The 12,067-nt window shown below is 40.9% G+C and overlaps 1 protein-coding gene across 2 annotated transcripts in view; it reads left to right on the top strand.

The window, feature by feature from the left end:
* DHX29 (DExH-box helicase 29) overlaps window positions 1-12,067 on the top strand; it is a 38,784-nt gene that overhangs the window by 7,003 nt on the left and 19,714 nt on the right. The window contains exons 9-18 of one of the 2 annotated variants that reach the window (XM_081881360.1): window positions 803-968; window positions 4,177-4,300; window positions 4,610-5,212; window positions 5,748-5,891; window positions 6,012-6,188; window positions 6,652-6,792; window positions 8,159-8,303; window positions 9,352-9,472; window positions 10,241-10,325; window positions 11,040-11,128. In XM_081881360.1, the coding sequence (XP_081737486.1) occupies window positions 803-968; window positions 4,177-4,300; window positions 4,610-5,212; window positions 5,748-5,891; window positions 6,012-6,188; window positions 6,652-6,792; window positions 8,159-8,303; window positions 9,352-9,472; window positions 10,241-10,325; window positions 11,040-11,128 (1,795 nt within the window). Of the gene's footprint in view, window positions 1-802; window positions 969-4,176; window positions 4,301-4,609; window positions 5,213-5,747; window positions 5,892-6,011; window positions 6,189-6,651; window positions 6,793-8,158; window positions 8,304-9,351; window positions 9,473-10,240; window positions 10,326-11,039; window positions 11,129-12,067 lie in introns of those variants that run through there. The other variant, XM_081881361.1, reaches the window with a different exon arrangement.

Below are 12,067 nucleotides of genomic sequence, written 5' to 3' on the forward strand. Positions count from 1 at the left end.
TTCAAGTAAAGCAAAAGCCAGTATGGTTAGGTAATAGCTCCACATGGTTAGACAAGTCCTGACCTCTTTGGGAAGGGAGGAACTAGAATAAGAGTTTGGATTTGATATCCCACTTTATCACTACCCTAAGGAGTCTCAAAGTGACTAACAATCTCCTTTCCCTTCCTCCCCCACAACAAATACTTTGTGAGGTGAGTGAGGCTGAGAGACTTCAAAGAAGTGTGACTAGCCCAAGGTCACCCAACAGCTGCATATGGAGGAGCAGGGACATGAACCTCGTTCACCAGATTACGAGTCTACCGCTCTTAACCACTACACCACACTGGCTTTCCCACACAAGACCCTAAATACACGCTAGTCACTAGCTTTAATTTAACTGATTGCCCTGGTTTTTCATAAATGTGATATAGGACAGGATTCTACAATTTATATTCATCTGGATTCTTGCACAATGTGGCATCCTAGTGTTAATAGGATTATTAAGAAGTGGTGCTGGAGGTAATCACTGTGTTTTTTGTTCAGAATTAATTGTGCATTGTCCCGCAAGTAAAAGCTTTCTCCACACCCTTTCCTTTGGGCTAAGGGAGATCCTTCTATATGCATGTGTTTAGAGGCTTAGCAGGGGGCTGTATAGAAATCGTACCACAGTGTAAGCTGTGTGGAGTCTGAATTAGTGGTTGGGATTGAACAGGTAACACAAGAATCAATCAATGCAGTCTCGCATAGTTCTGTGTTTAAATCATTCATCCTTTAATTCTGTGGTGTTGTGCAAAATAATGAATGGTTTATTGATTGATGTTAGTGAAAAAGAAAGAACCTCAGGATGTGAGGAATTTTGATTATACGGCTCGAAGCTGGACTGGGAAATCTCCCAAACAGTTTTTGATTGACTGGTGCAGAAAACATTATCCCAAGTGCCCAAACCCATCTTTTGAAAAAGTTCCAGCAGGAAGATATTGGAAATGTAGGTATGTAATGATGTTAACTTTCCTTTTGACATTGCTTGATAATTTTTAATTCCTTTCCCATTAATTTTAGTATCGTTATGAATGGATACTTAATGACTTGCTATATATCTACTGAATGCACTTATAATGCCCATCTTTAAAACAGATGGACTTAACACTGGTCTTATTCATACAATAAGTATTTGGAAAAGGCTCTTTCCCAGTTCTAAAAACTGAGGCAGAGACAAAACTGTTTGCCTGAGGCTATAGTGAATCCATAGTGTGGAACAAAGTCTTTGCATATGCTTTTTTTGATAAAGGTGATCCTGAGCAGCCTCTCACAGTCCCTAGCAAATAGCACAGAATGCTTCTGTTAGTGTTCCAAGTACTATGTTAATTCCACCCTCCCTTCAGTTCCAATTTTAATTCCTATCCACCCTCAGCCAGTCAGCATTTAGTACAGATTAAGTAGTTTGATGGAGGTGTTTTCTGTCTCTTAAGTATGGGCTGGATTAACACATATATGCCCTTTCACAGTTGCATGAAATTCTGCTGATGGAGGCAGGTGAAGAGGCAAACAGTGTACCATTCTAAACATCACCACCTTCAGCCATCAGCAAAGGGTTTTATTAGGAGGGAGTTGCTAAGTGGAACCCCCCCCCCATTATTATTTATTAAATGAGGATGTTTGTTGAAACACAATAGAACAAACACATGACTATGCGGAGTATAAAGTGGGACGAGGGGTAACTGTGGTAAATCAGTTTTCGAATGTAATCCATTCCGAGTTCCCAAACGTTTGAAAACTGAAAACTGAAAGTGGAAGCCTCAGTACGGAAAACTCAAAATGGAAGCCACGTTTCCTGTTTGACTTCCGAGGCACGTTTGAAAATCAAGCATAGGCGCCGACTCCATGGGGCCTGAGGGGGCCCGAGCCCCCTCAAAAATTCGTTTGGGGGGGCTCAGCCCCCCCAATAATTTAAGAAAATTATTACCGTAAACTTCACTCTATAACACGCAGATTTTTTCTCCTAAAAAGTAAGGGGAAATGTCTGTGCGTGTTATTGAGCGAATGTGTGGTCCCTGGAGCTGACTCACCGGAGTGCAGGGGCAAAAATAGGCAAAAATCAGGCAAAAATAAGATCGGGCGGGCGGGCGGAGGGAAGGCAGAAGCTGCTGCTTTCCTGCATTCTGCCTCAGGGTCTTACTGCCCACCCGCTTCTGTTGCTGCGTTTGCTCAAACTCAACAAAGAGCAGGGAATCCCCTGCCCTCCTGGCAAACAGAGGGTTAAGGAAAGGATCGAGTCCTTCCTTCTAATTCTTTCCTAGTCACACTGCGTGCAGGCTCCAGCCCACCACCTCCTCCTCTCCGTGCTCTAGGGACTCGCAGGCAGCCGAAAAACATGCAGGTGGGAGAGAGAGAGAGAGGGCTGGCTTGGGGGGGGGGACTTTTGCCTTCCTTTCCTCCCGCCCACCCCGTTAAACTCCTCCCCTGCATTCTTAGACAGCTGCTTCTCCGCACACCCCTCTTGTGCTTCTTGTCCCTTCTGTGTTTTTCCTTCCCTCCCCATTTAAAATGTGGTGACAAAGCACGGATCCACATGCATCCTCAGGATTTTTGCATTGGGTCACCCCAAATTCACCATCAGATCACATTACATGTCCATGGCTACAGTCTGTACCAAAAAAATCACGCACCCACTGTTGCCTGGGGCTGCAATGGTGCAAAAACGTGGTTACAAAGCATGGATCCACAGGATCTTTGCACTGGGTCACCCCAAATTCACCATCAGATAACATAGCATGTCCATGGCTACAGCCTGCACCAAAAAAATCCCGCACCCACTGTTGCCTAGGGTCACAGTGGTGCAAAAACGTGGTTACAAAGCACGGATCCACATGGATCCTCAGGATTTTTGCATTGGGTCACCCCAAATTCACCATCAGATCACATAGCATGTTCATGGCTACATCTTGCACCAAAAAAATCACGCACCCACTGTTGCCTAGGGTCACAGTGGTGCAAAAACGTGGTTACAAAGCACGGATCCACATGGATCCTCAGGATTTTTGCATTGGGTCACCCCAAATTCACCATCAGATCACATAGCATGTCCATGGCTACATCTTGCACCAAAAAAATCACGCACCCACTGTTTCCTAGGGTCACAGTGGTGCAAAAACGTGGTTACAAAGTATGGCTCCACATGGATCCTCAGGATTTTTGCATTGGGCTACTCCAAACTCACTGTCAGATATTAAAAATCTTTATAAAATAGAGAATTAAATACATACAGAATGTTAAATTTTCAGTTTCGAAATATTAGTACTAGTTTAGTACTGTATTTCTATATTACTATAGTACTGTATTAGTTATTTTCAAATACTTAAATATTTTTAGGGTGTAAGACCCAATTAAAGCCCGTTATTTACATACAGTATTACAGTATTTACATACAGTATTAGGCATACTGTATTAACTTTATTAACTGTATTAAAGCATTAACTTTGAGATATTATTTTTATTTAATGAACCCTCAGCCTTATTCAAAGTAAGCTTAAATTAGCTATTTCACTTATTAATCAAAGTGCTATTACTGTGTGACAGCAATATTTTATGTTTTATTCTTTTAATGATAGTTTAGGATTTATTTAAATATCATTTCAGTCTTTTCAGAGCTATATATTCACTGCTCTGTAATAGTCTATAAGCATAATTGTTACTGTAAATTAAATTAGCTTTTTACGAAAATACCGTGTGTGTTTATGTTTTGTTTCTTTTTTCCAAGCTCAAAAGTGTTTCAGGCTTGTCGAGTTTCCCGGAGTGTGGAGTTATAGAGAGTCGAGTTTTCGGGGTTCTAATGTTGATCATATGACTCTAAAATACTTTTAAAAAACTTTAAAACTCACTAATTTTCATCTAAAATTTAGAAAACTTCCCAGGGCAGGACCCCGGTATGGGCCCCCCCCAATATTTTTTATAAGTCGGCGCCCCTGAAATCAAGGCATTTACTTCTGGGTTTTCAGTGTTCGAGTTCCAAAACATTTGACTATGGAGGCGTTCAAAAACCGAGATACCACTATACCTCTGTGGTATCACTTACAATCCCAAATGTGTAGAAGGGTTACCTTTTCGAATCTTGTAGTTGAAAGCCATCCTTCATTCAAAGTAGATATGATTGCTGCGTGACTTAAAATGAATTTATACACTTTGATTTAACTTCTTAAGGGTGAGAGTTACCAAGTCGGCTGATGAAACAATGACAGCAATTCCAACAATCCTTACGGAGGACAGCATGCAGGCTCAACACCTGGCTGCTACATTAGCACTTTACCAATTAACCAAAGGACAGGTGAGGTTTTGTATATGATTGAACTCCCAAAACTGTTCCTAGTGCAGACAACATTTAAAATCATTCAGTTGCATTTATTATTTACTAGATTTATACCTGCCCTTCATCCCAAAGGAACCCAGGGAAGCACACCTTACAGGAGTTGGTTCATACTTGCCAATTCACCATTTGGTAGCTCATGTATGTGAACATGTACCCTTTGGAGGCTGGTGGATCAGTAAACATGCACACTGTAAACGTCCTGTTACCAGGTCCAGAGCATATTTTCCCTAGTTAAAGTGTGTTTTTTTTTTTTTGTCTCTTCCACAGTCAGTCCATCAGTTACTTCCTCCCACATACAGGGAGGTTTGGCTAGAATGGAGTGACACTGAAAAGAAAAAGGAAGAAGAAAACAAGATGGAAACCAACAAACCCCGTGACCAGTTCATTGCTAAACTGCTAAACAAGCTGAAACAGCAACAGCCCCAGCAGCCGCTGGAAAGCAAGCCCCAAATATTGGAAGATGCAGAAGACTCTTGGGAGAACTTGGTTTCTGAAGAGGACTTTGGTGGTCTCTCTCTCGACAGCCCAGTTACAGATGACCTGGAACCTGCTAGGACCCTCTTTAAGAAACTGCAGAATACTCCTAGATACCAGAGGCTTTTAAAGGAGAGGGAGAAGTTACCTGTGTTCAGGTACCGACATGCCCTCATAGAGACTCTTAAAAAGCACCGAGTTGTGGTTGTGGCTGGTGAAACAGGCAGTGGCAAAAGCACCCAAGTTCCACATTTTTTGTTGGAGGACTTGCTGCATAGCGAACGAAATCTGAATAAGTGCAACATTGTTTGCACCCAGCCCCGAAGGATCTCAGCAGTGAGTTTGGCAACCAGAGTATGTGAAGAGCTGGGCTGCGAAAGTGGACCTGGAGGAAGAGTAAGTTGCCTGTGGGAGGGTGGTCGTGTGCTCTGACTCAGGCCTTTTCAAATTATCAGTTTATAATGTGACCTCTTATCACAGGGATTTCAAGTAGAGCCCCTCCTTGCTGTGGATTTCGCTTGAAGCATCTCTCCTAATGACTGGCCTACTGCTATACTGTTCATACTCTGGTATTCTTTTGCAAAAATGATTAGCACTGCAGAGAGAAGCTATTGCATATCCTTTAAGAAAGCATCACCAGGATAGACCAGCTGGGAGTCTGTATTTAGCACAGTAAACCAAAAACCAAACCCTACTGAAAAACCATCTTGCATTGGCTATTTAGTGTTTAAGGAAACTTAAGTCCAAGAGTGCTGTGTTTTTGTCAAATAGGTAGACTCTATAAAGCAATCATTTTAAAACTAGATCCTTACAATTTTTTCCAGGAGTAAGACTTTTGATTCAAAATACAGCACAGAATCCAGCCAGTAATAAGTTTACTACAGGCTCACCCTTTGTATACTAATCTGTTTTTCTTTCTTTTTAAATCAAGAATTCCATGTGTGGCTATCAAATCCGTATGGAATCCCGAACAGGCGAGGCCACTAGATTGCTTTACTGTACAACTGGAGTTCTTCTTCGAAAGCTGCAAGAAGATGTTCTTCTTTCTAACGTGTCTCATGTTATAGTAGATGAGGTTAGCAACACTTTCACAGTTACCTGCAGAAGACTGGAACAGTGCAAAGCAACACGTTTTATAGAAAGCCCTTGCTTCTGTCTCATTCATTAACTCACTTTCCATTCGGTTTTTTTCAAGGTCCATGAAAGAAGTGTTCAATCAGATTTCTTGCTAATTATCCTAAGAGAGATCTTGCACAAGCGTTCAGACCTGCATCTAATTTTGATGAGTGCCACGGTAGACAGTGAGAAATTCTCCAGCTATTTCACTCACTGTCCCATACTAAGAATTTCAGGAAGAAGTTATCCTGTAGAGGTAAATATACAATTGCACTCATATCTTGGGTGTGCTATTAAAATCTAATTTTGCCAATTCTTGCAACAAGAGGCTATAATCCTGAGTCCTTATTTGAAAAGACTCTTTGTTTAAGAAATCTTCCTAGGAAGCCATGTGTCCTTATTTCTTTTATTCCTTCAATGAAATGCCGTATAACGTTTTAAACTTATACCTGAACCAAGTAATGTATTTTTGATTTATTTTTTGCTTAAACCCATGTTTTGAGGGGAGAAAATGTTTAACATGAGCTGCTCTTGTATAGTTTCACAGCACAACATGACAGAGGAGCCTTGTGCTAAAGTTTAAATTATCCATTTTTCAGATCAGCCTATTTGAACAACAACAACAAAAAGTTGGTCCCTTCCTTTCATAATACTCAAACCCCTGCTGAAGTTTGTTTAAAGTAACGTTCAAAGCATAATTCATTTTTTCACAACTCTAGGTTTTCCATGTTGAAGATGTGATAGAGGAAACTGGTTTTATCCTTGAGAAAGATTCTGAATACTGTCAGAAATTTTTGGAAGAAGAGGAGGAAATAACAATAAATGTTACTAGCAAAGGAGGAGGAGTTACAAAATACCAGGTGAGACATTTTCTCCGCAGGGGATTCAATTTCCTTTCATGAACAGTATTTCAACATCGTACTGAAAACCCAGTGCAGAACAGTTAGAAAGTGGATTCTGAACATGCATTTTAAGAACCCCAAAATGGGCTTCTCTGAATTTGTTACGTAGAGGATGAGTGTGTATGATAACCATGCTACTGATACACTTGCATCCCATATTCTTTTAAAAGGGAAACATACATGAGGTTGCCCCCTATTTATCTTTATGAGGATCCTGTGTGGCAGGTTATTTGAGGGATAGTAATTGTCCCAAAGTCACCCAGTGAGATTCACGACTCATCAGGGATCTGAATCCAGGTTTCAGCAGTTCAAGTCCAAAATTCTATCAGCTGTTCAACACTGGCTCACTGGCTCCCTTACTAAACCCTTATAATAAAGTGTCTTTTGGGACCACTAATGGTTTCAGTCACATTGTATCTGTGGAATGGCATGTTGGTCCTTCACCCACTGTGTAAGCCAAGGCAGATCAGGAGAGTTAAATCATGATTAGGCAATCTTAAGGCCTGGGGGCCGGATCCAGCCCAATTGCCTTCTAAATCCGGCCTGTGGACGGTCCGGGAATCAGCGTGTTTTTACATGAGTAGAATGTGTCCTTTAATTTAAAATGCGTCTCTGGGTTATTTGTGAGGCCTGCCTGGTGTTTTTACATGAGTAGAATGTGTGCTTTTATTTAAAAAGCATCTCTGGGTTATTTGTGGGGCATAGGAATTCATTCATATTTTTTTCAAAACATAGTCCGGCCTCCCCCACAAGGTCTGAGGGACAGTGGACCGGCCCTCTGCTGAAAAAGTTTGCTGACCCCTGAATATCAAAGTAATTTGGAGGTTGTGCAGTTTGACTTACCACAAATGTTTTTAACCAGAAGTATTATACCTGGCATTGCTTGGGAATTCTAAGAAACCAAAAAAAATTAGTGCAGTTTTGAAAGATTCAGTCTGCCATTGTGATTCAAAATGGCATCCAACTGTATCCAAACATAGACCAAAACCTCCTTGATCTCAGGAATCATTGTGCAAAATTTGGTTGCATTATCCTAAGTGTCCAGTTGCATAGATAACAGACAAGCCACTTTCCAAAATATAGCATAGATTAAATAATGTCTTTGAACAGTGTCATTTGACCTCAGTTTCTAGGTAAAGTATTTGTTTTATGTAGTAATCATAGTTAATATAGCATTAATTATACTATTTTTTCAATTCTACGTTTATTATTTTGTCATCCACGTTGCAGTATTATAAAACAAGCTATAAACAAATACCCATTTTGTTAACCCATTTCAAAACTTACATTTCCAGTGTTCTTTCTCACCCCCCCCCTTTCTTAGGAACATGTTCCAGTTCAGGCTTCACCAGGTATTGATTTAGGACCTTACTACCAAAAATTTAGCAGTCGAACCCGTCAAGCCATTTTTTATATGAATCCCTACAAGATAAACTTTGACCTCATCTTGGAGTTGCTTGCATTCCTAGGTATGTCTTTTTGGAATTCTTTTTAAAGCTGTTAGAAAGTTACAGACCAAAATGTTTTCTTTAATGCCATATATTAAGGCTGCAATCCTTAATATATGTCCTTGTGGGACATTTTTGAGGGGGGGGGAGAGACTAAGGAGTAACCCTTACACAAATCTGGAGGTCTTGTTCTCTGGGCATCCCAGGACCTCCATACAACAGTACTCAAGAAGCGTCACTTCAGTGCTGCTAACGCAGCAAAAATTGCAGTTATGAGTTACTGATCTCTGCAGCCACAGCAGGCGCTGCGATTCTCAGGTTTGACTTCACTCCCTGAGGTGCATACCATTGTCTCTTGAGACAGACCGATGCCAACTAGAATCCAATATATCAGGATTGGTGAACCTCACACCCGTTGGTCAAATGCAGCCCTCTAGATGTTTCTTTCTGGACCTTGGTCACACTTCCTCACTGGCCCTCCAGCAAGCTCTCCTTGAAGACACTTGCCTGCCATAATACCTTTTCTTGCCTGGATGGAAGGAGGGTGTGTGTGTGTGTGTGTGTGTGTGTGTAGCTTAGAAACCTTGGCTTTGCAATGCAGTAACACAGTTTGCTGTGCAAAGGGAACAGCCACATCCATCCCTCCACTAACGTAGAGATAAAACTGCTTAGAGGTTCTTGTAAACTGTCCTGACAATTTAGCAGTATGCAAATTCTCTTACATAAAAAGGAATGTTTGCCTCTGACCACACCCACCGTTGCCATGTGGCCCCCAGGCTAAAAACAAGGACCTTCTACCCCTGCTATACACTCATCTGGACATAAGTCTCATTAAACTCCATGTGACTTCTGAGTTAACATACTGAAGATTGTTCTGTGTATGAATGGCCACCCTGGGCTCCTTTGGTGGGGAAGGGTGGGGTATAAATTTAATAAATAAAATAAATATGGTGTTGAATTGTTTGCTTTCCTTAATGGTAGAACAGTGGGTGTCTAACCATGGAGTATTGGCTTTTTTAAAAAACCACAAATCTGAATGTGAATTGTTTCCTTATTGTTTCCTCTATAGACAGAACTCCCCAGTTCAAAAATGTAGAAGGAGCTGTCTTGATTTTTCTGCCAGGCCTTGCTCATATCCAACAGTTGCATGACCTCATTTCAACTGACAGAAGGTTTAATCTAAGGGAGAGGTAAACTAATTATTCTTGGAAAAACACTGATCAGTTCACATGGGAAATAGGTGCTGTGTGTATGTTTGTAATTTTAAATAGATTATGGAAAGGCTAAACAAATTTGCTAGCTGAAAATATGAGCCTCACTTGTTTAATGGATAAATTTTTAAGTGCTGCACAAGTCAGGACCCAGAATTCCCCTCTCCAGAGAAGCCCCCTTTGCTATCATTTATTCGATGGACAAAAATATTCATGTTTCTGCAACACTTTAAGGAACTGCTAATGTAACCGTTGTTCACTTCAGGTGGGGGGAACCCTTGGCCATCTAGATTGAGCTGCCGCTGTTGAACTACAACTCCCATCATCCCTGGCCATTGCCTTTGCTTGCTAGGGCTTACAGGAGCTGTGGTTCAGCGATATCTGGAGGGCCAAAAATTCCCACCACCTGCTGCAGACCATGCTGGATGAGTCGGGGCAATGGCTTTGTGTGTTGGAGAAAGGCTGAAGGTGCTGAAAGAAATATAAGCCTGAAAATATGGTAAGCTGTATGTGCATGGGATTTTGCCTTCCCAAACTTTAAGAAGCCATCAGTTGGAGGGGGGCAGCATTCAAGCCATATTTTCTAAAATGCAGCCATGTGAGCCTTTCTTGAGTCTTAATGCTAAAATGGGTCCACATATGAACTAGCATAATGACCATTGTTTACTTGTTACATGCATGCATGCAGTCTTAGAAATAAACACAATGTGTCATTCAGTGTTGTTGTTTTTTACACAATCCTTTCAGGCACCAGTTAATAGCACTGCATTCTGTTCTGTCCACCCAAGACCAAGCAGCTGCCTTTACGTTGCCCCCGTTTGGTGTTAGAAAGGTATGGTTTATACAACTCTCTCCACTCTGTCTGTCTCATATTGCGTTCCAGTTTGATGTTTCCTCCTGCCTTTATTGGCGTAACAGACTGCCTTCACTTCACATCTTTCGAAACATGATTGATGCTGCCAAATTGTACATATGCTGCCCGCATCCCTTTTATGCTATAAAATCGTGTCTGCCTGTGCACAATGTGTGGGTAATAAGCAAGATCACTTTCTCAAAGGTGGCAATCTTTTGCACCTTTATTTGGAACCAAGTCCCTCTTAGCAAACTGGAGCTTGGTTCTGAATAAATATGCATACACTTTGATGACAATTGGCATGCATAACTTTTCAGAAGTAAGGGATGATAGTTACTGGACAAAGTAATGTTTCTCCAGGAGATGGAAAGTGGGTGTTCATACTGCTTTAGTAAAGTATTCAGAAATGAATAAATTGCATTGCTGAGAATGTAGAAGATCATCTATATTGATTCATGATGAAATACAGAGTGGCTTTACCTAGATTCTAGTGCATGATGGTTTGCTGGTCCCTAGACCCTAGTTTGAAAGCATCATAATAAATACATTAGCTGTTCTGACAAAACATTCATATGAAATATTAACATTCCATCCAACGTATAAAAAGCAGGACACCCCCGCCCCAATAACCATGGAAAACTTTGGCAGCACACTAACAATGAAACACTTAACTTTTTTTTGTTTCTTTTACAGATTGTTTTGGCCACCAATATTGCTGAAACAGGTATTACTATACCTGATGTTGTTTTTGTAATTGACGCTGGAAGGACAAAGGAAAATAGGTAATACTCAGTGTTGACAATTGGTATTGAAGTGCTTTTGTAATGTGAGCGCAGTGCTCAAAACTCCCATTGTTCTAGGCACATTTTGCGACAGGGAATTTCATTAGCGTGAGCAGTTTCTGTGCTATGGGTGCAGTACTGTGTCTAAGGTTTCAGATTAAAACTACAGAGTGGAAGGAAAGGAGGACCTTTTTCTGCCTACCCACTTCCAGCTACTCTTTGAAGACTAGAGAAGAGACCCTCTTAAGAATATTAGGGGGGTGGGCAGGGGAATGACTAGAGCATTTGAAAAATGAACATAATATTTTAGCTGCGGTTCATTCATTTTCAGCTTTGTATTCTTGTTATAAAAAAGTATGCCTAGCCATTCCATTGTTGCACCCATAACCTAGGTTAAAGGTGCCATTTAGCTCTTAGCTTTCATATCTCAGTTTCTAATACTATGTGTGCAAGTAGTATAAAGTGCCAGTTAACCTAAGAAACTCTTAATTCCTCGAGAGGCAACACGAGAACGGGCCTTTTCTGCAGTGGCTCTCCATTTGTGGAATGCTCTCCCCAGAAAGACTCACTTGGTGCCTTTGTTGCATATCTTTAGGCACCAAGCAAAAGCATTCCTCTTCTCCCAGGCCTTTGGCTAATTAAATAATGTATGGCCTTTTAAATTTGTGGAGGGTATTGTTTTTATTGCTTGTTATGTAATATATTTCTGCGTTCTTGTATTCTAAAATGCCCTGTGATCCTTAGATGAAGGGCAGTCTAGAAATTTAGTAAATAAATAAATCTGATTGGTAACTTGGAAAATGCACGATTATTTTCGTGGCAAGACTTGATTTCTGTAACCAGAACCATGCAGTAGTATGTTGTGTCTCGGGAAAGCAGTGGTTTTTGTTTTGCTGGTTGCATATTCTGTGGCATGGAGTTGTATGTAAGAAATACGGA

Source organism: Podarcis erhardii, assembly GCF_964252035.2.
Source record: "Podarcis erhardii genome assembly, chromosome: 11".
NCBI lineage: Eukaryota > Metazoa > Chordata > Lepidosauria > Squamata > Lacertidae > Podarcis > Podarcis erhardii.